The sequence below is a fragment of the Neophocaena asiaeorientalis genome, unplaced genomic scaffold, assembly GCF_003031525.2.
Source record: "Neophocaena asiaeorientalis asiaeorientalis breed wild unplaced genomic scaffold, Neophocaena_asiaeorientalis_V1.1 scaffold32, whole genome shotgun sequence".
Taxonomy (NCBI): Eukaryota; Metazoa; Chordata; class Mammalia; order Artiodactyla; family Phocoenidae; genus Neophocaena; species Neophocaena asiaeorientalis.
This window is the reverse complement of record NW_020185327.1, coordinates 1,196,210-1,223,769: the sequence shown is the minus strand read 5'-3', so window position 1 is coordinate 1,223,769 and position 27,560 is coordinate 1,196,210. Positions and strand designations below refer to the sequence as shown.

The 27,560-nt window shown below is 44.3% G+C and overlaps 1 protein-coding gene across 2 annotated transcripts; it reads left to right on the top strand.

Annotated features, from left to right (window-relative positions):
- The first annotated feature begins 2,611 nt into the window (after positions 1 to 2,611).
- Positions 2,612 to 10,648, top strand: TSN (translin). 2 transcript variants are annotated; one of them, XM_024734504.1, is made up of 6 exons: positions 2,612 to 2,839; positions 4,017 to 4,110; positions 5,149 to 5,245; positions 6,888 to 7,003; positions 7,959 to 8,038; positions 8,674 to 10,648. In XM_024734504.1, the coding sequence occupies exons 1-6, from the start codon at positions 2,774 to 2,776 to the stop codon at positions 8,905 to 8,907; spliced, it is 687 nt and encodes a 228-aa protein (XP_024590272.1). In that variant the 5' UTR covers positions 2,612 to 2,773; the 3' UTR covers positions 8,908 to 10,648. The 2 variants fall into 2 exon arrangements, with proteins under 2 accessions (XP_024590272.1, XP_024590274.1); XM_024734506.1 differs by lacking the exon at positions 7,959 to 8,038 and having other exon boundaries at positions 2,655 to 2,839.
- The last annotated feature ends 16,912 nt before the right edge of the window (positions 10,649 to 27,560 follow it).

Sequence of the window (27,560 nt, the reverse complement as noted above, 5' to 3'; positions counted from 1 at the left end):
ATTACATCCCTGGTAACTTATCTATTTATTTAGTTTTAACTTACCTATTTCATATCTTGTAGTTTGTACCTCTTAATCCCCTTATCCATTTTGCCCCTCCCCCCACCTCTCTCCTCCCTGGCAACCACCAGTTGGTTCTCTGTATCTGTTTGTCTGTTTCTGCCTTGCTATGTTTGATCATTTGTTTTATTTTTTAGATTCCACATATAAGTGATATTATATAGTATTTGTCTTTCTTTGCCTGACTTATTTCACTGAGCATAATACCCTCCAGGTCAACCAATGTTGTCACATTTGGTAAAATTTATTCTTTTTTTATGGCTGAGTAGTATGCCATTTCATCTATATACCACATCTTCTTTATCCATTCATCTGTTGATGGACACTTAGGTTGCTTCCATATTTTGGCTATTGTAACTAGTGCTGCTATGAACATTGGGGTGCATGTATCTTTTCAAATTTGTGTTTTTGTTTTCTTTGGATAAATACCCAGGACTGGAATTGCTGGATTGTATGCTAGTTCTATTTTTAATTTTTGATAAATCTCCATAGTGTTCTCCATAGTGCCTCCACCAATTTACATTCCCACCGCCAGCATAGGAGGTTCACTTTTTTCCACATCCTCACCAACACCTGTTATCTCGTCTTTTTTTAAAAAAGTAAATTTATTTATTTATTTATTTTTGGCTGCGTTGGGTCTTTATCACTGTGCGGGCTTTCTCTAGTTCTCTAGTTGCGGCGAGCGGGGGCTACTCCTTGCTGCGGTGTGCCGCCTTCTCATTGTGGTGGCTTGTTGCAGAGCAAGGGCTCTAGGCACGTGGGCTCAGTAGTTGTGGCTGGTGGGCTCTAGAGTGCAGGCTCAGTAGTTGTGGCGCATGGGCTTAGTTGCTCTGCGGCATGTGGGATCTTCCTGGACCAGGGCTCGAACCTCTGTCCCCTGCATTGGCAAATGGATTCTTAACCACTGCGCCACCAGGGAAGTCCCTTTTTTCTTTTTCATATAGCCATTCTGACAGGTGTGAGGTGATATCTTATTGTGGTTTTGATTTGCATTTCCCTGATGATATCTTTTCATGTGCCTCTTGCCCATCTGTATATCAAAAGGAAATGATTTTACACACTGATAAGGGCTTACGAAGACTTTCATCACAATGCTATTTATAATAGAAAGAACCGAAATAGCCCATAAGGGACTGACTGTGTTAATAAACAGGACATGTCCATTCCACCAAAAACAAAAAAATTCACATTAACAATGTCTGCATTTCAAAAATTATTTTTAAAAATGGTAAAAAAAATGAGAAAATGTTAATTTTTAAGTGATAAGGATTACTAGAATTGAATGAGAAAGATGAAAACTTTATAGTAAGATGTGCAAAAAGCACAGCGAATTCCCAAAAGAAATTTCAATATATATATGATGATAATAGCATGGTGATGAAGACAGCTCATTTAGATTACAGCTTCATCTTGTAATAGCTGCATATGACCTTAGGCAAGTCAATTAAGCTGTTAACATAGTAACATTATTTATAAGATAAAAATAGTATCAAATTCGCAGAAGTATATTGGAGATAAAATATGACCTTTCATGTAAAGTTTTCGAATAACGTCTGGCGCAAAGCAAACAATAAACTATCATTTAGTTGATATAAGTAATCATTTAAATTCATATGGAGTGTATCCTACACACACATACACATTTGTATTTGTAGGGTAGATGTATGGAATAACTGCAAGGTTAAACAAGAAATCATTACAGCCCGTGCCTCAAGGAAGGGGAATGAGGGAAGGTAGTAGTTGAGAAGAAGAGAAACTTCCCACCCGGCACGCTTAAAAATTCATATAATCTAAAAAAAGGCAACACAATCCTACAGAGAAGTTAAAATTTAAAAAAAATTTCACTTTCAATCCATCCCCTTAATTACAGTCCCGCATACACTATTTTTCCCGAGTATTTTTTTGCAGAGACGAATGTACTGTTTCCCTTTTTACGAAGACTGCAATCTACATTCTTTATATGCGTACCCTTCAGTATCGAAGCATCTTCCCGCCAACTGCTGTTGGATAAAACACCATGTACAGTAGTCAGCCCTCCGTATCTGCGGTTCCGCACCGCAAATTCGACCAACCCCAGGTAGAAATATTCAAAAAAAAAATTCCAAAGCTCCGAAAAGCAAAGCTTGAATTTTTGTGCACCAGCAACTATGTACATATTATTCGCAGTGTATTTACAACTATTTACTTAATGCATTTTATTAGGTATAACAACTAATACCTAATTACAAGTAAGCAAAGTATTACAGGAGGATGTGCGTAGGTTATACTCAAATGCTACGCCATTTCATGTAAGGGACTTGAGGATCCTCAGATTTTGGCATCGTGCGGGGCTCCTGGCACCAAACACCCAGCAAGACAGCGGGGTGGACTTCACGAGCTAATAGCGGGATGCCCCACACCTCTAAACCCAAGCCCCAGTCCTCAGGCCCACGTGGTCCGAGGACCCCTTCCCGGGCTGTTTTCGGTGATGCCTGTCGGAAGAGCCCTGCCCACCTTGCTATGCCTTCCGGACAGCGCCTCAGGCAGAGCGGCGGACAGCCCGGCCTTCTGCGCGCCGTGGGCCTGGGAGGACCCCAGCGACAGTCCCAGCGCAGGGCCCGGTGGACGCGGCCGCGGTGGTGGCGGGCGTTGTGACTGACGGCGCCGGTTGTCTCCCGAACGAACTCGGCTGGCCACCCTCGCCGCCCTGGCTGACACTCGTGCGGCCGACGCCATGTCTGTGAGCGAGATCTTCGTGGAGCTGCAGGGCTTTTTGGCTGCCGAGCAGGACATCCGAGAGGCGAGCCCCCTCTCTCCCCATCCCCTTTCCCTCTCCTTGCCTAGCTGGGCCGCGACGCCCGGCCCTCCTCCGTCGCTCAGATTCGAGCGGTGGGGAAGCCTCCGGGGGTGGGTTGCTCCCGTCTTGTTTTGGCTCAGGGCACTTCCCTCCCCCGGCCCCCGATTCTGCTGCCAGGTTCTGGTTCCCTGTGTTCGGGGCTCGGTTCCTTGGCATCACCTACCTCATTTGGGTGTCAGTTTTCCTCCTTTTTAGTGTATGATTATGTGGAAGCCTCAGTTAGCGCATGGGACTCAGACGACACGTGTTTGTTGTGTTTGTTTATTGGTGTCTTAAAAGCACGTGTGCCCTTCTCTTTAAAACTCTCCTATGGCTTCTCATTCCACGTAGGATAAAAATCCAGACTACTGTGACTCACAGGTCTCTCTCTCCAGTCTCATTTTACGCCTTCTTCCGTTGTGTGTTATGCTCAGTTTACCTCCCTTTTATTCCTCTAGTTCCCCAAATAGCTTCCTGCCTCAGGACTTTTGCACGTACTGCTTACTTTTCCCGGAATGCACTACTTTTCCACTCTTTTCCTGGTTGTCTCGTGTTCACCTCCTTGATGTCAAAATGTGAATAATTTTTTACCCTGTTATGTTTACTTCTAGTAGTGCGTTACCATTAAAAAAAATTGTGTGATGGTTATTTTTTAAACGCCTCCCCCATTATACTCTAAAGGAAGGAAGGGACTGCCTGCTTGGTTCCTCAGTAGTTACACAGTGCCTAAAAATGTGCTCAGTGAATATTTGTAAAATGAGTGAATGAAAAATACCCGATCCTTGTATTGCGTTTCATTCTTCTCTTGTTGGTTTACGTGTGGGTGCCTCATCTCCTTTAGTGTTGGAGTGGGATATTTTGGGTGAGTGGGTGGCAATTAGCCTTTGAAGTCTATATCAGGAATCTAAGGCTTTTTAGTGACTTCCTGAAGGTCTCATAGAGGAAGTAAGTGGAAAAGTCAGAATTCAAATCTGGATATTTTGTGCACCATTCGTGTCCTTGTAAATGTTGCTAGTGTTTTGAATCTACGTGAAGGTGTCATAGATCAAATATGCTATTTAGTATATATTTGGTTTGAGGCTATGATAATATAATGATTATGTTGGATTTATTTGATATTTTCATCTTTAATTCTTTCTAGGAAATCCGAAAAGTTGTACAGAGTTTAGAACAAACAGCTCGAGAGATTTTAACGCTACTGCAAGGGGTCCATCAGGGTGCTGGGTTTCAGGACAGTAAGTTCTTCGTTTTGATTTTGAAGGTTTTTATCCAATTTATTGATCTCTCATTTAAAGAGTTAATTTACATCCAGAAGGCATATCAAATCTGTATTATTTACTCTGAAAAATGTCTCTCATGCTTTATGGTGAGTAAAAATTGGTGAAGTGGGTGAGTTGATCATTTTACAGATTTCCAGAATTCTGTGTATTTTGATATTCTAGTTTCACGTAGGTGGAAATAGGAATGTTTTCTCCTGTGATAGTTATACTGATGATAATTGTGGTAGTTTCATAGCTGATTTTCTAGTTTCACGTAGGTGGAAATAGGAATGTTTTCTCCTGTGATAGAGTTATACTGATGATAATTGTGGTAGTTTCATAGCTGTCTTGTGTATCTAGCAACTTTTATCTGGCTCTTTTTCTTAAACCCACTCTTTCAGTCATTGAAAATAATTTAATATGCATTTGTAGATAATGAAATGGCCAGTGTAAAATGTTGTCAATGTGTTTACAGGCAGCTCTTCTTTGGGTATCAAGTACGAGAAGTTTAGACATGGAACCTCCATTGTAAGATGTAGTCAGCACAACTGAGAGAGCTGAAATATAGTTTCAGATAGATAATGATATAATGATGTAATTAACAGGTGTCAGGGGCAAGTCATTTTTCTAGGTGATACAGAGTTGGTCAGCCTGATTGAGAATAATTATAAAGCTGCCTTTTGACCAAATATGGGAGCTAGAAGCAGTCCAATTTTAGGCATCCTTTGGGGACTGACTAGGAAAGGCAGCTTAAAGATGAGGTTATTTATGACAGTTTACCAGTACGTTACCCAACATATTCCCTTTTAGCAATTTTTTGTTTGTTTATTTTTTAGTAGGGAAGCTAGATATGAAATTTTGAGAGCCAGATTGAAAGCAGAGCTGCATACCCTACATTTGGTCATGAGATTTAAAAAAAATTTCCAGGTAGACTACATAGATTGTTAAGCAAGAAGTGTATTTGAAATCTGCTCAGTCTGTCATTATTATGTTTGATTATCTTTTTGTGATCAGTTCCAAAGAGGTGTTTGAAAGCTCGAGAACATTTTGGTACAGTAAAAACACATCTGACGTCTTTGAAGACCAAGTTTCCTGCTGAACAGTATTACAGGTTTGTAAGACAACTAACATCTTTTATAACGTTAAGTAAAAAAAGGCAAGAGAAAAATTATATGTACTAAAATGATTGCTTCGGTAAAAATCCCTCTACTTAGGAGAAGCAACAGAAAGGAAATGGAACTGTTAATAGTGGTGGTATTTTAATGGTGACAAAATTGTTGATTTTATTTTTTTCTCCCTTTTACTTTCAAAATTTTCTTAAGGAACATGTATAATTTTTGCAATGAAAAGGTAATTAAAAGAAAATATGTATTGTGTGAAGGTCAAAATAGAGAATATCTTTCTAGTATACTTGTGAAGTTGGATGAACCCTATCTTTGCTGTTAAGGTTATGAGATTAAGTGGCAGTGTATGTGTGTGTGTATAAATATACTGAATATCGAATTTCACTGCCAAGTGACATATGTGGGTAATATGCTGTATCTCCTTGAATGTACAACACTATTAATTTTAAGATACAATGTTATTTTTCATACCACTAGGGAAAAAATTTGTTAATCATAATTGTGAAATGTAGATTGTACAATACATCATGATTTCGTAGATGTTAAACTGGGAAAAACTGAGTGTTGATGAAATATAGTAAATAGGAACCTAAACTTTTCTACTTACGCTTGCTTTCTCACTAGAGAAGATGTTCTTTTAAGACACGTTATAGGCAAGGAATAGTTAGGACATGTATGTGGGGAGTGGATAGTATAACCTCACAAGATTCTTTCAAGGTAGGGGCCCGCAAACTACTGTGGCCTTTTATATTTTATATAAATATATTTATATTTTAAAGAGTTGTTAAGAAAAAAAAAAAACAAGAGTATGTGACAGAGACTGAAAGTGACCCACAAAGCCTCAATCACAGAAAAGGTTTGCTGACCCCTGCTGTAAGGTAATAACTGATGCTTAGAGAAGTGAGAAAATAGAACTGGCAGGGTCTTTAGAGACCATGCTGTTTGGAGTTCACACACAGGCTGCCCTCTGGCTGATTTGGACCTCAGAATGTTTTGTTTGGCCTGGGTTTTGTTGAAAGATGGTCTTGAATTTGTTGCCACATTTGAAAATCAGGAGGCATAGCATAAATATCTAGGGGTTGTAAAATTTCTATTTCTTTTTCAGGCTCCTAGCTTGGTTTAACCGCAGTATCCCAAGGTTTTAAGTTCACCTGTTTAGTGACTGCAAATGGTAGTTATTTCCTATGTGTGTGAATCAGGAGTTTCTTGATACCCTGCACGCAGTTCAGAGAATAACACAGTCAGGTGCTGAGGCTGATGTACAGTTGTGGCACTCATCAATCTTCATTCGCCCACATTTATTTTTCTCAGAGCAGTGTTATTGTATTTACTGATTAAACTTCTAAAGCACAGTTGCTCTTGTCCATAGCCTTTGGTTGTAAAGTTTTGCATTCATCAAAATTGGACCATGCTTCTCATTCATTAAAATTATAGTAAGTAATTGTTATAAATTTGGACTGGCAAATCCAGTCCAGTGTACTTACGCTGATTCCATCTCATATACTTAAATGTCACATTGCTCTTACACGTTTTATAAGTTTTATTTGAAAATGGCCCCACTCCTCACGTGTCTGGCCATGGCTGCCCCCGTTCTGTCTTTCTGACGCTGGTGCCTCACACTCGCTGCAGGTTTCACGAGCACTGGAGGTTTGTGCTACAGCGCCTGGTCTTCTTGGCAGCCTTCGTCGTGTACTTGGAGTCGGAGACCCTGGTGACTCGAGAGGCGGTCACGGAGATCCTTGGCAGTGAGTGTCCGCAGGCGTGTCTACCTGCAGGGCCAGCTGAGGTTTTGGCGGGGGGGCTTTCTATTTATGTAAACAAATGAGAGCTAAATGGAAAACGGGTTACTTGGAAACAGAAAAACTAAAAATATGTAGTGGCTTGCTCTTTGTACTTGGGCGTTCCTTTGAGTTTTTAAAAACGTCAAGCCTACAGAAAAGTTGAAAGAACAGTACAGTGAACCCCTGTGTACCCCTCACTTAGATCCTCTACTTGTTCACATTTTGGCCCATCTGTTTAGTCTCTTACTGTGTGTGCCTTGGGGGCACGTGTGAACCGTTTGAAAGCCGGGTGTAGAGACCATGACTTGTCATTTCAGTGCTTCAGCATGCACTTCTAAAGACAAAGGTATTCTCAGACATAACATATATTCTTGGTGGTATTATTATTATTATTATTTTTGGTTGAAAATTATTTATTATTTTTGGCTGTGTTGGGTCTTCATTGCTGCACGTGGGCTTTCTCTAGTTGCGGCGAGCAGGGGCTACTCTTCATTGCGGTGCGCGGGCTTCTCATTGCGGTGGTTTCTCTTGTTGCGGAGCACGGGCTCTAGGCGCGGGGGCTCAGTAGTTGCGGCGCACGGGCTTAGTTGCTCCGCGGCATGGGGGATCTTCCTGGACCAGGGCTCGAACCCACGTCCCCAGCATTGGCAGGCAGATTCTTAGCCACTGTGACACCAGGGAAACCCTTTGGTGGTATTATATTTTGAAAGAAGAATGGAAGGAAAAATTGAATTCTGCTTGAGAGCATGAAAAGTCCACAGTGCCAAGGATATGTCCACATTCAAAAGATAGTTTTGAAGGACTTGTTCCTTTTTCACTTTGAGAGAAATTACACGTGTGTGTATGTGTCTGTAGTTTAAAAAATTTTTCGGTGTAAGTTGTATTTCCATCACGACCTTGTCTTTGTTATATTTTCTAGTTGAGCCAGATCGGGAGAAGGGATTTCACCTGGATGTAGAAGATTATCTCTCAGGAGTTCTCATTCTTGCTAGTGAACTGGTAAGAAGCTTAGTGATTTGTCATTTGCTCTTTTGATTTTTCCACTTCATTGTCAGTTTTTTAAAATGGGTACAAAAATTCAGAAGCCTCGTTCTTTTCTAAGCCACCTGTCGGTCACAGGGTAGTCATTGACTGTGTACTGTGTGTGTTAGGTTTTGCTGGGATAGCGGTTCAGACGATGAGGTGGCTGTGCACACTTAACTATTGTGTGCATTTTTAGAAGATGAGAATACCTCCTTTCAAAGTAGTGGTGAGGCATAGATTCCTGGTGACTGCATTAATTCATATAATTGTCTGGGGGAACAATTTAACTATATAACTGTATAAATTATTCTTGCCTTTATCTCCTTCATCTCCTGAGAAATTAGCCCATAAAAGTAATTCAAAAGAAGAGAAAAAGCTGTTATAAAGGTGTTCACTATAACCTATTCATATTTATGAAAAGTTGGAGGCCACAGAAACTCCAACAAAAGGCCAATGATTTCTTAAGTTATTAAGTAAGTTAGTAAGATCAAGCAGTTGTCAGAACTGGAATTATGAGGGGCAGTATGGAGACGTGTTGCGGCCCGCGGGCCTGGTGGCCGCGGCCAGGAGGAGGAGCCCTGCTGTGACATCCCCGTTTCTCTGTCCCGCAGTCGAGACTGTCGGTCAACAGCGTGACCGCCGGAGACTACTCCCGGCCTCTGCACATCTCCACCTTCATCAACGAGCTGGATTCCGGCTTCCGCCTCCTCAACCTCAAAAACGACTCCCTGCGGAAGCGCTACGACGGCCTGAAGTACGACGTGAAGAAAGTGGAGGAGGTGGTCTACGACCTCTCCATCCGCGGCTTCAACAAGGAGACGGCGGCGGCCTGTGTGGAGAAGTAGGGGCTCTCCGCGCGCCCCGCTGACCCCAGCCCGGCGCCTCTCACGGTCGTTAGGATGCCCATCGCTAAACACCGCGCTTCATTTTCTTAACCGGTTGTGTGGTGTATCAGAGTTGAAACACTTTTTTTGGGGGTGAAAGAATAGCCTTTACAAGGACAGAGTTTTCTTTGTCGTTTCAGTGAATTTGCTCTGTGACTCAGTGTATTTCAGTTCTGTCAAAAAGTGTAAATGCCAACCTCTTGGTAAAGTTCTTTTCTTGCTTACCCTGATGCTGTCGATGTACTGATGGAGAGCTTTACTGTCTTGTTTGTGATTCTTCCAGGAGTGACCCTTGATGTTTTCTATATCCAAATTAGCCATCCATACCCAGGTATGCCCTGGATACCGTATAAAAATAGTTAACTCAAAAGGATGGTTGCCAAGCGAAGGACAAGTTATTTTATATTTTCCTTCCTCATTTTAAACCTTCTGAGTAAATCAGATGTTGAATTTTTTTGCAAGGGAAGTATAGCCCCAGGGTTCTCTCTCACTGCCATCAAAATATCAAAGATTAAACTGCAAAGTCAAGTTCAGCAGATTATTTGGGGACATTTTTGTATTAAGGATTGAGTAACATCATCTGGCTCTGCTTACCAGGTGGGGAGTAGGGGTAGTGTTTTGAAACACCTCTGTGTTCTGATGTTGCCTTAACATTCTGCTGTTGCAGCAGGTAAACATTGCGTCCACACACATCTTGAACTAACATTTCATATGATGTATTTCTGAGCTATGAAACTTTTTACCTAATAGCCAGGTAGACTGCTAGGTCTGGGAGTGTAAAGCCACTCAGCGGAGTTAATTCTCAGCACCCTGACTGGTGATGTTCTGACTGAAGAATGCTATGCTTTGTCTGGAAGTAAGAGAAAACCTTGAATTAAAAAACAAACAAAAAAATTAGCTGATTTGGTCATGTTTTTTCGAGTAAGCAATTCTCTCAGGTTGTTGATTATTCCAACAGTCACGTTTTACAGTTTTGGGCAAGTCACATGTATCTCATTGGCACCGCCCCCCTCCCAATTTTCAGGTAGTACTTGCCATGTAATTTTGCTGTTGAGATATTATTAAAATGGTGACTTAATCCACAGCATCTTGGAGCTCACTGAAGGGAAGGTGCCAGTGTGTCCAGAATAATAGGAAGTATTTAGAAGTGTTACCCTCTCATGCCTAATATGGGTTTGGGCTTCCTGTTTGTACAGTAGGATATTTGGCATGGCCATCAGAACTGTTATCAGGCTGAGTTAAGGACCGATCAGATTTTCCATCATGAGGAAAGAAGTAGAAATGAGACATAAATTGCTATGCATAGTTGCATTTTAGAACAATTTTCTTGACAGCTCTTTCTGCAGAAGAATTTGGAAAGAAAAATGTTATAGAGTCTTAAAGTGCCTAGGATGGTCACCTCAAATGTGCGGTAATAGCACTGCCTGGACTGAGCATAAAAGGCTTTGAATTCCATGATCAGACATATGCAGTAAGTTTGATCATCGCTTTCTTTGCCTCTTTAAGTACCAATTCTGCTTGAGAACAGTAAAGTTCTTGGCAGAAGTTGTGGATTTCACTTTTCACAAATAACGCTTTAAGTGGAGGAGCACATTCTGGTTTTATACTCCGTTCGGGGATGTACAAGTGTCACGTGTATGATTATTCTGTTGTGTGTGTTGCCGGCTTGTTGTAAAGCAATAAAAACAGTTTCTTTCTTTTCTTTTTTTTTTTTTTTGGTCTTTTTGTCACTTAGTGTGCTGCCATGAGAACTCTTCTACATGGGCAGTAAGTTCTGAATGGTTTTTGAGGCTGAAGAAGACTGGGGTGATGAGCCCACACTGCTGTGTGGTAGAGCAGCCACTGAGCTGTGTACTGTAAAGTGTAGGTAATGTTGCTGTGCTCTCCCCTGGTTGGGAGATAACTGGTATTTTAACTGAAGATGTTGGGAAGCCTTGGCTCTGGTTCTGGGACACCAAGATTGCTTTTTCCAACTTTCGAAAATCAAGCAGGTTAGAGAGAATAGAGATGAGTTAGTGGATGCTTTCTTTATAGATATATTGATGAGGAGAAGATGAGAGCCCCATAAATACTAGAAAGGATTTGCCCTGTCTTAAACTTGAACAATGAGTGATGCTGAAGAGAATTTAATAAAGAGCAAAAGCTCCTTTGGCTGTGTTCTGAGACCTTGACTTGAGCAAGTGGCTACAGGGATGCTTTGGATATGCAGGCTTCTCCTGCCATCGTTTCATGATTGTGCGCTCAGAAGTTGTAGCTTTCTTCTTTCGTGGTCTAGACCGAACTGTTTGTCCCAGGTAGCACATCACTGTCATGCCTCACACCAGAATAAGATTCTCCCTGAGCCTGAAACAGTTTCTTTTCTTGGTGACTGTAATAAGCATTAAACAAATAAAAACAAACCATCCCCCTTCCCCCCATACAATACCATTTAAGGGAGGCGAAACTGACAGGATGGTTGGTTGAATGAGGAAGGCACGAAGGAGACGGAGGCATCCAGCTTAACTGTCAGGTTTCTGGTCTGGAAGCCTCCAGGAGGCTCAGGTGCCGCTAGCCAACGTGAGGCTCGTAGGGGGAAACGCGTGGCTCGAGGCGGCTGGGCAGACAGCGTGCTTGCTTTTGGACGTGTGGGATTGATGGTGCTTGCGGAGCAGCTGACTGAGGTGCCCAGCAGGACTTTGGGTGTGAGAGAAATGGGGAGTCCTCGAGAGAGCTTCGGGTGGCGTTAGCGTATGTGTGGTAGATGAAACGGGAGAGCAGGTTGGGATCTCCCTGGAGGGCGTGTGGATTGAGAAGTGTCAGGGCTGAGGACAGAGCCCTGGTTACCAGCAGGGGAGAGGGAGGGAGTGGAGCCACGAGGAGTGGTCAGAGAGGCTGACAGAACAGGGAGAGTGCCTCGGCACAGAAGCCAGGGGAATGAAGGGTCTTCGGAAGGTTTGTTTATTTATTTATTTTTATAATTTATTTTATTTATTTTTGGCTGCATCGGGTCTTAGTTGCAGCACGCAGGCGCTTTGTTGAGGCGTGCGGGATCTTTTGTTGTGGAGCGTGAGCTTCTCTCTAGTTGTGGCGTGAGGGTTTTTCTCTTCTCTCTAGTTGTGGTGCGCAGGGTCCAGGGCGCGTGGGCTCTGTAGTTTGCGGCACGCAGGCTCTCTAGTTGAGGCGGGCAAGCTCAACAGTTGTGGTGCACGGACTTAGTTGCCCTGCGGCATGTGGGATGTTAGTTCCCTGACCAGGGCTCGAGCCCATGTCCCCTGCATTGGAAGGCGGATTCTTTACCATTGGACTACCAGGGAAGTCCCAGGAAGGTTTTTTTAGGTGAGAGATTTAAAATGTACAATTTCAGGGCTTCCCTGGTGGCACAGAGGTTAAGAATCCGCCTGCCAATGCAGGGGACATGGGTTCGAGCCCTGGTCCGGGAAGATCCCACATGCCACAGAGCAACTAAGCCCATGCGCCACAACTACTGAGCCTGCACTCTAGAGCCCGCGAGCCACAACAAGAGAAGCCACTGCAATGAGAAGCCTACACACTGCACCAAAGAGTTGCCCCCACTCGCCACAACTAGAGAAAGCCCACGTGCAGCAATGGAGACCCAACGCAGCCAAAAATAAATAAATTAAAAAAGAAAACACTATAAAATGTACAGTTTCACAGCCTGAGAGCCTTGTGACTTTGTCAGGCGAGGCTGGGTGACGCAAAACGACATAGAGCAGGTTTATTTCCCACTCATCCTCCCCGACCCTTTCAGGTCCCCCGCCCCATGTTGGCGTCACGTAGCTGACAGTGCAGCCACAGCTGGGCCGCTTATTAGTTCCTCCGGGAGAGTCTTGTACAGACACACGCTCTGGTTTGGAAGTGACATGTCACTTCCTCTCAGCGTTCGTTGGTTAGAACTGGATGTGTGGCCCTGCTCACACCGAGGGAGCCAGGAAGTGAAATCCCACCTTGTAGGATGAGAGAGGATGGAGAGTCAGACAAACTAAATGATGAAAATCGTGGGCACTGTCGAGTTCCTCCTGTTCGATGATTAATAGTATTTCTGGTCACAGATGAATATCAGTGGGCTTGGAAGGGAGAAGAGACATCCCAGGGCCCCTCGCCTGGTAGATGAGAAGAAGAGGGGTGGGTCATCTGTAGTCGTACCCTTTGTTGTTGAAGGTTGTTTCCTGTTTAAAGAGACTCCTCTGGTGTGTGTGCATTTGTGGTCGGGTTTGTGTGTTTGAAGTCGATATGCAATGAGCTGTTACATGTTCCAAGCACCGCGCTAAACGTTTTCTCCAGATCATCTCATGTCATCCTCAGAACAATCTTACGAGGTAGCTACCATAGTTTCTCCCATTTTGGGCCTGGAGAATGGGCTCGCAGCGGCCAGTGCCCTGAGTTCACAGCTAGGAAGCGGAGGAGCTGCTGGGATTCAGACACGGTTATTCTGCCTGTCTATCCACAGACACCATTTCTCTCCTGATGGCATCACCCACTCCATAGCCTGACAAGGCAAAAATCGCATCCACAAGTGGTTGTGAACACTGTGTATAGGTTTGTGTTAGGTGCAACTTGTATTGAAAATCAGCACAGTACGTGGGAGACTTGGTCCTGCCCTCAAGATTAGGGTCAAGTTGCAGGGGCGAGGGTGGTGAGAAAATATATAAACAGTAAGGTTAGTTACTCTGCTAATATTTGAGCGCCTACTATAATTAAAAAAAAACTTTAACAGATTTATTGAAATACATTTTACATATTAAGTGGACTCATATCAAGTGTACAGTTCAGTGATTTGATTTATCAGGTGGTGCAAAAATCACCATAAACCCATTTGAGAACGTTTTTTTTTTTTAATTTTTTTTTTTTTTTTTTTTTTGCTGTACGCGGGCCTCTCACTGTTGTGGCCTCTCCCGTTGCGGAGCACAGGCTCCGGACGCGCAGGGTTAGCGGCCATGACTCACGGGGCCAGCAGCTCCGCGGCATGTGGGATCCTCCCGGACCGGGGCACGAACCCGCGTCCCCTGCATCGGCAGGCGGACTCCCAACCACTGCGCCACCAGGGAAGCCCAGAACGTTTTTTATCTCCCCAGAAGATCCCTGTTCCCACTCCCAGCCCCAGGCAACCACTAGTCTACTTTCCTTCTCTATAAATTTGCCTTTTCTGGATACTTCACACAAGTGGGATGATACAGTATATGGTCCCTTGTGTCTTTTCACTTAGCATAATATTTTTAGGGCTCCTTCACGTTAGTAGCTTGTTCCTTTTCATTCCTGCATAATATTCCATTGTATGGATACTCCACGTTTTATCCATTCATCAGATGATGAAGATTTAAGTTTCTACTTTTTGGCTCTTAGGAACATTCTTGTGCAAGTCTGTGTGTGAGTGGAGTGGGTATTTCCGTTTCTTTTGGATAGATACCTAGAAGTCTATGGTAAAAATGGTAATTTTATGTGTAGCTTTTTAAGGAACTGCCAGTATGTTCTCCCATCAGCAATCTATGAGGATTCCCTACTCCGAGCTAAAATTCAAGATGTTAGGGACTTCCCTGGCGATCCAGTCGTTAAGACTGCACTTCCAATGCAGGGGATCCCTGGTCAGGGAACCAAGATCCCACATGCTGCGCTGAGTGGCCTGAGGGGGGAAAAACATTCAAGATGATAATAGATGAGATGTCATAATAATAGTACTTAATTGCTAAATAACTTGTGAATGATTGCTGTGGGAATTTAGGAGGTATAATTGAACTGATTCATGAAAGAGGTAGGATTTAGGTAAGCCTGGAACTAGAGAAGGTCATTGTTGGGTGGGCAGAATAATTGAAACCAAAGCAGAAATGTATCAGCCATTTAATGGGGGTGGGGATGTCACCGTTTGAATGGAGGGGACGGTCTGGCAAGGTTGGATTGTTAGACTTGGAAAAACCTGAACTGGGACTTTGAATGGCGCATTGGAGGACGTTAGGGTTTTTTGAAGAGAGGGAGCAGCTTTGGGGTCAGCCAGCCATAGTTTTGAATCCTGGCTGTGTCATGTTACCAGTGGGGGGAGACCGAAGGCAGGGAGACCTGCGAGAGGCTCTTGCTGTCTTTGAGGTTATAAGGGTCAGTCAGCTTGGGTAGCTGATGACGAGCATGATGGGGTAAGATGCACATGAAGTACCCTGCAGAGAAAGAATTGAGTACAGTCGCTCACTGATTGGAGTTGGGGGCAGAGGGCTGAATGTTTCTGTCTCCCCCCAGATTCGTATATTGAAGCCTAATCCCTAATTGAATGGTATTTGGAGGTGGGGCTGTGGGAGGTGATTAGGTCCTGAGGGTGGAGTTCTCATGAATGGGGAAGGAATAAAACAGTGAAAATAAGTAGAATCCTCAGACAAGAAAGTTGGGCTTGTTAGTTACGTCCTTTGTCATTTTATCCCTTATTTACCCTGTCCCTTACATCAGTTACTATGATCGTCTGGTGTCATTTAATATGAATTAACATTTACCCATAGCCATCTGCTCTGGCTAGAGGCCTGCAATCCTCCATTTCAGCTGTGTGTTTTGGTGACAGAACGCTGGTCTCGCAGTCTAGATGTGCCAGCTGGACCTGCCAGCCAGCTCTGGCCAGAGGTCAGGAAAGACTCGCCTTCAGCCTCCTCTGCGGCATCCCTGTGGTCAGACCTTCCAGTGATGAACGTTTTGCTCTCCCTGACCTTGAAGTGAAGCCAGACTTTTTTCATTCCCATATTTTGGGAAATACAAAGGGTACAGTGTTTGTTTTCGCTTTCTGGGGGAAGACTGCAAGATTGTTTAAATCATTCAGGGGTTGTTTTGGGAGCAGTCTGTGGCCTGGGCCCTTCTACTTTAATCAGAAGCTATTTAATTAGACCTAGAGTTGGCACAATTAAGACAAAGACCTGTAGTCAGTATTAAAAAAGAGAAAGATCAATCAACTTTAAGGCTTCATATTTTTGCATCAAAAGTTAACCTTCGGCTTCCCTGGTGGCGCAGTGGTTGAGAGTCCGCCTGCCGATGCAGGGGACATGGGTTTGTGCCCCGGTCCGGGAGGATCCCACATGCCGCGGAGTGGCTGGGCCCGTGAGCCATGGCCGCTGAGCCTGCAAAAAAAAGTTAACCTTCAAATCCCCAAAAGAAAGACGGGGATCAGAGGGATGGACCCAGGCTCTCTTCAACGGTGCCCAGCAGAGGTTGGCTGTCAGTCTTCCAGGACCGGTCCTGGAGGTGGGCATCAGCTGGGGGGTAGCAGGGTTGCCGGCCGGAGGAGGAGGTGTGTGAGGCTGGTGAGCCTTTCCACGCCTAACCTGCAGGGCCCCACCCCATCAAGGATAAGGCCACGCCTTCATCTTGCTTAACAGAACTGGCCACATGGGCACCGGGGTCACTGGCTGTGGCCTGCCTTGCGTCACCAAACAGTCTGGCATAATGAGTACTTCCCAAATACCCTCACTGAAGAAGGACAAAGAAAAGAGAATAGGACTGACATGAGCATTCTTTGAGCTGATTCCAGAAGAACTTTGACTTTAATCCTCATTTATTTTATACTCACTGGCAGGAGAGAATAGATCATATCACCTGGTGTGCAATCAAAGGTGTGACAGGGGTTACGTAAACACTTTGAGGAATATGTCAGTGTGCAGACCATTGCTTTTCGATATGTTTTGTATATTCTGCCCTTTTTTGACTTGTGTTCCTTCTGTGATTATAAAAGAAATATGGAATCAATTGTTGAAAATTGGGAAATTACAAAAAATTCTTAAAGATGCATATATATTTTTTGCATTGTTGGTTTTATCCTAAATGTATCACTGGCTTTTTTGGTTTTTTGGTTTTGGGTTTTGGCCACACTGCGCGGCTTGTGGGATCGTTTCCCGACCAGGGATTGAACCCAGGGCCATGGCAGTGAAAGCACCGAGTCCTAACCACTGGACTGCCAGAGAACTCCCTCACTGACTTTTTAAAAACCTTATTTTGAGATAACTGTGAATTCTATTAACTTTTGATCAGAAGTATTATCCTTTAGCTAACCACTCATGCGAATGTCCGTTCTCTTTACTGAGCTCCTTCCACAGAGGTGTGATGGAAACAGTACAATTCACTGCTTCTTGGTAAATGGATAAGTTGGTCTCCAGTTCTCAGCAAACTCTGTGGAGACACTCCATGGAGTGTCTACAGTTAAGCTGCTTCTGACCAGCCCCCAGCCCTTCCCGTGCTTCCCACTGCCTCAGCCTTGAGGCCCCTTTTCCCTGGCCTCTCCACTCTCCACCTGTTCCTAGTAGGGTCTACCTCCTAGGTGCCTTGTAGGCCTTTTTTTGACTCCCAGCTCACTCTGCCACTTTCCTAGATCGGAATGCCATCACCTGTTGCCAGGCCTGTCCCCAAAGCCTGGTGGTTCCCTGCTTCCAAACTGTCATTCCTCTAGTCTCTCCAATATTCTGCTGCCTTGGTATCATCCTGAAGTCTGATTCTGGTCACTTGCCTGCTCTAAAGCCCTCAGTGACTGCCTGTGTCCTGATGGATTAAGTGGACGCTGCTTAGGCTGCATCGGAGCCTTTTTTTTTTTTCTTTTAAATTTACTTATTTATTTTTCGGCTGCGTTGGGCCATTGTTGCTGTGCGCAGGCTTTCTCCAGGTGTGGCGAGCAGGGGCTGTTCTTCATTGCAGTGCATGGGCTTCTCATTGCGGTGGCTTCTCTTGTTGTGGAGCACAGTCTCCAGGCGCACCGGCTTCGGTAGTTGTGGCTCACTGCCTTAGTAGTTGTGGCTCGTGGGTTCTAGAGCGCAGGCTCTGTAGTTGCAGTGCACGAACTTAGTTGCTGCGCGGCATGTGGGATCTTCCCGGACCAGGGCTCGAACCTGTGTCCCCTGCATTGGCAGGTGGATTCTTAACCAGTGTGCCACCAGGGAAGCCCCTGCATCGGAGGCTTTGATGATAGTGCGGCCCTTTCTTCTCACCCATTCCCTGCTGCATATTTCCTGAACACTGCTCTCTGTGCTTCTCGGAGCTTGGCCATAGCAGGCTGGGATTCACAAAATGCTTCATTACCACACCGGTGAGAAGCACACCTCTATACTCTAAGGGGAAATGTTCAGAGGCCTCCAGGGCTACTCAAATCTGTGAATAAGCAAAGAGCAGTGATTTGCTGGGGGCCCAGGGGATACTGGGCAAGGTCTGGAAACATTTTTGGTTGTCACAACTGGGAGAAGGACGTGCCACCGGCATCCAGTGGGTAGAAGCCAGGGATGCTGCTAAACATCCTACAATGCACAGGGCAGCCCCTGAGACCAAGAATTATCCAGTCCTAAAGGTCTGTAGTGCCAAGGTTGAGGAGCTATGTGCAAAAGCAGAGCATTCTACTCTCAAAATGTGGGAAAGAATAAATGAAAATACTAACTGACTTCAGATGTGTAATGAAAATTCCTGTGTATCAGTGATGAAAGCATCCAGGAAGGCCTTACTGAGATGCGGGGCTGAGCAGAGGATGAGCTCAGTCACCAGCGGAGTGGTCCACACAGAAGGATCCACATGCAGGCCCACCTGCAGGCCCTGCGCCCCGCCCCAGGGCTCCCTGGGACACCTTGGATGACGCTGAGATTGCGCTGTACCCGCCCCTCTGCTTGTCTGCATTACCCCTCCATCTGACTGCTTTGCAGGCAGACTTGTGTCTTGCTCATCATTGAATGCCAGCGTCTTGCACTAGTGCCTGGCACGGAAAAGAGGCTCAACAGATATTTTTTGATTGAATGAATACATGAAGTACATCATTCAAATTTTATCTCAGCAAAGGGAAAGAGTGTTATCCTTTGTGGACTTTTCTAGTCTTCGGAGAATAGATAAAATAGGATGCTAACCCCTCAAATGTCAAAAGCCTTTCTGTAAGCATGGAGAATAGAATCTAATACTGGTCTGGCTTATTGGGACCCTGATTTCTTGCTTCTCCCCCTCCTCTCAGCCTCTCATTATACTGTGGTTACAGTGGGCTGTAGCCTCTGTAGGAAGTTGGCTGGGAAGGGGCTGCAGAGGAGATCCTAGGGAGGAGCTGAGGGGTCCTGTGCCCTCAGAAAAGATGGGTAGGGGCTTCCCTGGTGGCGCAGTGGTTAAGAATCCGCCTGCCAAGGCAGGGGACATGGGTTCAAGCCCTGGTCTGGGGAGATCCCACATGCTGCAGAGCTACTAAGCCGGGGCACCACAACTACTGAGTCAGCGTGCTGCAACTACTGAAGCCAGTGTGCCTAAGAGCCCGTGCTCCACAACAAGAGAAGCCACCGCAGTGAGAAGCCCACGCACGGCAACGAAGAGTAGCCCCTGCTCACCGCAACTAGAGAAAGCCCATGCGTAGCAACGAAGACCCAACGCAGCCACACACAAAAAAAGAAAAAAAAAGGATGGGTGGCAGATTCAGATCGGGGGTTGTGGCCATTTCTGTGTCTAGATGGAGTCAACCATGGCCCTGCACTAGGGCATTGGGAAGAAGTCATTCATATGCACTGGGGAGAGACTTGGAGAGAAGAATGGGGGTGAGGCTTGACTGATATATCATCAGACTGCTTATTTATTTATAATTTTTTTTTTTTTTTTTTTGCGGTACACGGACCTCTCACTGTTGTGGCCTCTCCTGTTGTGGAGCACAGGCTCCAGACGCGCAGGCTCAGCGGCCATGGCTCACAGGCCTAGCTGCTCCGCGGCATGTGGGATCCTCCCAGACCGGGGCTCGAACCCGTGTCCCCTCCATCGGCAGGTGGACTCTCAACCACTGCGCCACCAGGGTAGCCCTCCTTTTCATTTTTATCATGGTCCTTACGTTGGACTCATTTATCTTGAAATGCCGGCAACTGCAACTGCAGACCTCAGTCTATGGTCCACACCAAGCAATTCAACTTTCTCTTGTAACATCATGACTTTTCTCTGCTTCTTGGGGGCACTTCCAGCATCACCGGTGGCACTTCGTATGGGTCTCATGGTTTTACTCAAGGTTTATGGTATTGCACTAAGCATGATGAAAAATACACAAGAACTGTGAGACATCACTTTTTACTGTGATATGCAATTTACCGGAGAGACGAACTGTTCACTTGGAGATGATTAGTGTCGCACAGAGTTTCAACTGGATGCTCACAACACTTGAACTCACCCTCCAGAGCCACAGGAGATGGCTCCAAAAATGTTACGCCAGTACAGTATGTACTTCAGTTAATTTTATGCAGTTATGATTTTTTTTAAAGGAAACATTGTTAAGCTTACAGTCCAGTACCTTGAAAAGCACAGTAGTGCAGTACAACAGCTGGCATCCAGGGGCTGGCATCGCGTGAACAGGCAAGAAGAGTTACCGACTGGAGGAGGGAGAGGTGGTGGGAGATGGTAGAGCTGAAGGATCCTCAGCAATGGGAGACAGAGGGCAAGCTGCAATGTCATTCACGCCTGACTTTGATGGCACAGGTTCTGGTTCCTTGCTGGATTTAATTCTATCTACCCTCTTGAAAAAACGATCCAATGATGTCTAGGTAGTAGCTCTTTTTTTCTCATCATAGATGACATGGTAGCACTGGATTGCACTCTGAACGGCTGCTGCAACCTTCGTGTACTGTTTACGTTCAGGTCCTGTGCCTCAAAAACTAACAGTGCCACCTCAAATAAAGAAAATCCCGTTGCCATTTCCTGTGTCATGAATCTCTTCGTTTCTTCAGTTACTTCGTCTTCCTCTTGTCTCTCTTCGTCCTTTCTCTGGGCCTCCAATTCCTTCAGGTCTACCATCTTTTCACCTCCCTCCATTCTCTCAATTATTTTCACTTTTGATTCCATCGTTATTGCTTGATGCTTCTTAGCAGTACCAGCTACATCACTGCTGCTTTTATGCAATTATGATTTAATACTGCATTTTACATACATTTGTTTACATTTCTCTTGACTGCCAACGGTGCCATGTAGGGTCTATAAGTGTTTGTGTAAGTTTTGATAAATTTTAACTTTTAATAATAGGTTTGTGTATATTTTATGATCATAAATGATACAATAGACTAGTATCTACATAAATTTTATGCATTCATGATATACCTCACTTTTTCTTTTGATATTTCTAGGCTGCATGGTTTGTCTGTGGGTGTTTTCAAACTTGTTGCAAATCTCCGAAATATTTTCCAATATGTTTATTGAAAAAAAATCTGTGTATAAGTTCAAACCCATGTTGTTCAAGGGTGAACTGTATGTTAAAATTGATTGTGATGACGGATGCACAAGTCTACGAATAAAAACCATTGAATTTTACACTTTACGTGAGCAAATTCTATGGCAGGTGAACTATAACTCAATAAAGCTTTTTAAAAAAAGAAAAAATGAAAATGTCAGCAGAGCATCTGGGCTTGACCCAGGAAGACTGATTGATCTCCACTTTGACCCCCTCCACTGACAGCCCTTCTTAAGGAGTTTTTTTTTTTTTTTTAATTAATTAATTTTTGGCTGTGTTGGGTCTTCGTTTCTGCGTGTGGGCTTTCTCTAGTTGCAGCAAGCAGGGGCTAATCTTCGTTGCGGTGTGTGGGCTTCTTTCTCATTGCGGTGGCTTCTCTTGTTGCAGAGCACGGGCTCTAGGCGTGTGGGCTTTGGTAGTTGTGGCGCATGGGCTTAGTTGCTCCATGGCATGTGGGATCTTCCTGGACCAGGGATGGAACCATGTCCCCTGCTTTGGCAGGCAGATTCTTAACCACTGCGCCATCAGGGAAGTCCCTTAGGGAGGTCTTCAGGGCACCTGGGAAGTGAGAGTCCAGGGGTTCCTGTGTCTGTGTGTGGCCAGCAATCTGGAACCATCAACAGGTATGACCAGAGAAAGCTCTCCTAGGGAAGCCTGCTCACTCTAACCAGAGGTCTGAGAGAAGGGCAGCCTAGCAGCTAGCACTCACCCCATTCCAGCCAAACACCAAGGGAAAAACTCCCCCAAGTTCCTTCTGAATTCTCCCATTGCCTGTGGTGCTGGCAGAGCTAAGTGGCCAGCTGGACTTCTGGCCACATCTAGAGGCAGTGAGTTTCCACCCCAACCTGGGGGCAATGAGGTGGTGTGAGTCTGTGCTCTACTTTTCCTGGGATGGTGTCAGTGGGGCCCAGCGGGGATCTTCCGCTCCACTTGGGCCTTGCATACCACACCTAAACAGGGTGACTGTCTGCAAAAAAAGAAGGTTAAATAGGGTCCAGAGTGTTACAGGATAATACTCAAAATGGCCAGGATACAATTAAAGTCACTCCTCAAACTAAGAACCAGGAAAATGTCAATTTGAATATGAAAAGGGGATCAATAGACACCAACACAGAAATGATTCAGAATTTAGATTCTAAAGCAACCACTATGAAAATGCGTCAATAAGTAATAACAAACATGTCTGAAACAAAGGAAAAAATACTCTCAGCAAAGAAACAGAAGATATAAAGAAGAACCAAATGGAAATTTTAGAATTGAAAAATACATGAACTGAAATAAAAAGGTCACTGAATATGCTCAGTAGCAGAACAAATATAAAAGAAGAAAAAAAATCAATGAACTTGAAGATAGAACAATAGAAATTACCTGATCTGAACAACATAGAGAAAATAGACTAAAAAAGAAATGAGAAGAGTCCCAGGAACCTGTGAGACAGTAACAAAGGATCTAACATTTGTATCATTGTAGTGCTAGAAGGAGAGGATAAAATGTGGACCAAAAAAAGATTTGGAAAAATAATGGTTGAAAACACCCCAAATTTGGCAAAAAGACATAAACCTACAGATTCTAGAAGTCCAGTGTATCCAAATAGGATAACCCAAAGAAATCTATGTCAAGACACATCATAATCAAAAACTAAAGACAAAGAAAAAGAATAAAGACAAAGGAAAAAAAATCTTGAAAGCATCTGGAAAGATGAGGCATTATATATAAAGACAAAATGATTCAAATGACAGAGGATTCCTCATAAGAAACCATGGAGGCCAGAAGGAAGAGGCACACCATTTTTCAAGTTAAAGGCCAACTTGCTCCAAAATTTCTTCACTCCTTCTTTAAATTCACACCATTGCTAATTCCCTTATTTAAGCATTCCTTCTTGAGCTTTACTCATAAAATGCCGTCTCATCTCCCTAATGAAAATTTTAACTTTTTTTCATTATAGGTATATCTCCATAATTAAAAAATTATTATTGTGATTAAATATCTTAACATCTAATTAGTTATTGCCACACTATGGAAAATCCATTATTTTGAATATTTGGCCTTTATTCTAGCAATTTGGCTGAATTCTTACTAATTCTAATAGTTTTAGAGCTTATTCTTTTGTAATTTGTAGATAAACAAAACGTCTGCCAACAGATGATTTCTGTCTGATTTCTAACAGTTCCAATTATTTCCATTTTCATATGTTATAGTATTGGCTAAAAAAATCTAGAAAAATCATAGTTAATAACTGTCATAGGAGATCGTCTTGTTTTGCTTCTAAATGCAGTGTTTCCTAAAGTGTGTTCCATGGGATTCTGGGTTTTCAGGATGTTTTGGGTAATGCTTGGTTAAAATTTTAAAAAGTGTTTTTTTCTCCTGCACAGCTTCTGAGCCTTAGGTATGATAGTGCTCACCGTGCATGTCTGGGAAATGGGTGCAGCTGACCCGCCTCTTCTCCTTCCTTTTTTGGTAGAGACTTTCATGCATTGGTGGTCTAGGGACACACTTTGGGAAATGCTACTTTAGAATTTCACTGTAATAGATGCTGTGAACAATTGGGTTGAAATAGACTTTTTTTTTTTTTTTTTTTTCGGTACATGGGCCTCTCACTGTTGTGGCCTCTCCCGCTGCGGAGCACAGGCTCCGGACGCGCAGGCTCAGCGGCCATGGCTCACGGGCCTAGCCGCTCCGCGGCATGTGGGATCTTCCCGGACCGGGGCACGAACCTGTGTCCCCTGCATCGGCAGGCGGACTCTCAACCACTGCGCCACCAGGGAAGCCCCTGAAATGGACATTCTTTGTAATGCTGACGAAGTATCTTCCCAGTCCTGAAATATTTACTGCAGTCTTCTTTGCTGATGGGATCGGGTTTGGGTGAGGGCAAGTGATTAAGTAAAATTATTTTTTAGTCTCGTATTAACAAACTGTTTGTAATAAACATGTATTAGCTTTGTAATTAAACAAAACCCCATAAAATGCAAATACTTGCTCAGTGTGGGTTTGATCAGAATTGCTCTCCCTGTGAGGAAGGCAGGTGCCATAGGAGAGTCCCGTGTTTTGGGGGAATCCCCGGGCGGGGGCCCGAGACAGGTCTCCGGACGTGGGTGACCATCCGCTTCTTGACTGGCTGCCAGCTGGATGCCATCAGGGACCTGAGCTTTTGTCTGCGCATTTCAACTGTAGTCAAATTCACCGTCAACAACTTGAGTGAAAATCTTCCAGGCCAGTTGCTCCCATTATTGCAGGAGAAAGTCAAATATTCTAATCACTTTTTCTGACATTTAAACAAACTCAGTTTTCCTGTAAAATTATCTCCTAACCCTCCAGAAAGCTGTTTATTTTACTCCTAAGGAGGCACAATTTCAATGCTCCTTTTCAAATCGATATAATTTCTTGAAAGCCATAAATTATAGCTTTTAATGGTGTTTTTCTTTCCTTGTGATTAAATCCCTCTGATGTTGGGCATTTGAATTTTCTTCCTCCCTCTCTTTGTCCTTGCTACCCTCCCTGGCTTCCTCCTTTTCTTCCCTCTTGCTTTCTTTCCTTTCTTCCTGGAAGAGGGGCACCAGGACAGGAGACTTTGTCGTCTGAAATGACTTTTTCAAAATGCCTTTATTAAAATCACCAAAAGGTGGGATTTAGGAGATCCGCCAAAGAAAAGGATAATAATAACATTATATATAATGACACCAATAATAACGGTTAATGTCAGTTTTTATTAAGCACTTGCTACATGGGAGCCACTATTCTAAGTTCTTTGTGTGCATTTAATCCTCACAACATTCCTATGAGGAGGAATGATCTGTGTTTTAGGGCTGGGGAAACAGAGAGGTTAAGTAATTTGTTCAAAATCACACAGCTGGTAAATGACAGAGCAAAACCCAAATCCGTGTTTCTTCTACTATCTATTCAAATCAGCTAGACTTGTTGTGTAAATTAGAAATAATGAGTGTTTTCAAAGTAAAGAGCCTCCTTTGGGGGGAAGGGAAAAAAAAGATGAAATTTTTGGTGAGAGAGGGAGTAGGGGAAAGAGGAAGGCATTTCAGAAGAATTGAATCAATGAATGATCTAATATCAGAAACTGGGGGGACCTCAGCCCCTTCACTTTACTGTTGAGGAAACTGAGGCCCTGCCAGGGGAAGGGTCCACCCTTGGTTACAAAAGATGTTGGTTCAGAGCATGGATGGGAGTCCAGGCCTGGTGGCTCCAAACCCAGTTCTCCCCTTTTTCTGTTTCACCAGGCTGTCTTCCAAATAGTAGACTTTTTCTTTTTTTTTTTTTTTTTAGCAGCCACTCATTTTTTTTAGAATGTCAAAACCATCAGAAATGCTAAATGATGGAATGAAATTAATGAGGGCCTATTTGCCCTTTCAAAACATGGGAGAAACTCCCCAACTTGCTATTAAAGCTTGAGGGCATGACTTGTGATTCTGTTTATGTTTACAGCTCAACTTCCCTTGTGCCCGGGGAAACATCTAGACCCTGATAAAAGCTGAGAAGCCCAGTTCCTTCCATAATTCAGAGATCATGTCTGGCATTTTGTGTTATCTTATTGGTTGAGGTCGAAACCAACTGACTTGCAAATCCAAGGCACTTCCTAATCAAGGAATCCAGACAGATGCTCCTGGGTCTGTTGCAGAATCAGGCAAAACTTTTTCCGCATCTGGGATTTTTCACTCCACTTTGGGATTTTATGGTTCCTATGACATCTGGGCTTTTCTTTGGCATGGGCTCGAATCTTAGCTACACCGTGTCATCTGTGTGTTTGTGTGCGTGTGTGTGTGTGTGTATGTATGTGTGTGTGTGAGACTTTTATTAATAACAGCAACTAACACTTATATAGCATCATGCCAGATGGTGTTCTGTAGCCCTCCCTTTATATTATCTCATTTATAGCCTTCCTAGGCTGAATAATGCCTCCCCCAAAAGACAGTCACATACTAATTTCTGGAACCTGTGAATATGTTCCCTTACCTGGTAAAAGACTTTGCAGATGTGATTAAGGATCTTGAGGTGGGAGGATGATCCTGGATGATCAAAGTAGGCTTGATGTAATCAGGAGGATCTTTTACAACAGGGGTCCCCAACCCCCGGGCTGCGGACCAGTACCGTTAGGAACCAGGCCACAGAGCAGGAGGTGAGTGGCAGGCAAGCGAGTGAGCGAAGCTTCACCTGCCACTTCCCATCGCTCGCATTACCGCCTGAACCATCCTCTGCACCCACCTCCTTCCGTGGAAAAATTGTCTTCCGTGAAACTGGGCCGTGGTGCCAAAAAGGTTGGGGATCCCTGCTTTACAAGAGGGAGGCAGGAGGTCAGGGAAAAGAGAAGATGCTGTAGCGCTGGCTTTGAAGATGGAGGGAGGGGCAGGAAGCAGCTTTTAGTAGGTCAAAGGGGTGAGGCATGGATTCCCCGCTGGAGTCTCCAGCAGGAAACAGCCCTCTAGAGGCCTTGAGCTCAGCTCCATAGGCGTCATTTTGGACTTCTGACCTTCAGAACTAAAAAAGAAAAAATGTGTGTTGATTTAAGCCAGCAAATTTGTGGCAATTTGTGGCAACTGCAATAGGAAACGAATACAGGTAGGTACTATTAATGTCTCTTTTTTACATATGAAGAGACTGAGGCACAGTGAGATTAAGTACCTCGTCCAAGGTCACACAACCAGAAGTGGCAGAGCTGGGAATCAAACACCTGCTTCTCTGGCTCCAGAGACTGTGCACTTGCCTACTGTGCTATTTGACCGAAGGCAAGCCCTTCAATAGTCCTCAGTTTTCTCATCTTTATTTTTTTAATTATTTTTTTATTTTGCGGTACGTGGGCCTCTCACCGTTGTGGCCTCTCCCGTTGCGGAGCACAGGCTCCGGACGCGCAGGCTCAGCGGCCATGGCTCACGGGCCGAACTGCTCCGCGGCACGTGGGATCCTCCCGGACCGGGGCACGAACCCGCGTCCCCGGCATCGGCAGGCGGACTCTCAACCACTGCGCCCCCAGGGAAGCCCCTCATCTTTAAAATGGAGCTAATAATCCCTATAGAGCAGGTTGTTAGTGGGATTAAATGAGATAATGCTTAACATTCTAGGTGGGGAGGTATTGGTAGTGGTGATGATGGTGATGATGGTGATGGTGATGATGGTGATGGTGATGATGGTGATGACGATGATGGTGGTGATGGTGATGACGATGATGGTGATGATGGTGATGACGATGATGGTGATGATGGTGATGATGGTGATGGTGATGGTGATGATGGTGGTGGTGATGACGATGATGGTGGTGATGGTGATGACGATGATGGTGGTGATGGTGATGGTGATGATGGTGATGATGGTGATGGTGATGATGGTGATGGTGGTGATGGTGATGACGATGATGGTGGTGATGGTGATGATGATGATGGTGATGATGGTGATGACGATGATGGTGGTGATGGTGATGACAATGACGGTGGTGATGGTGATGACGATG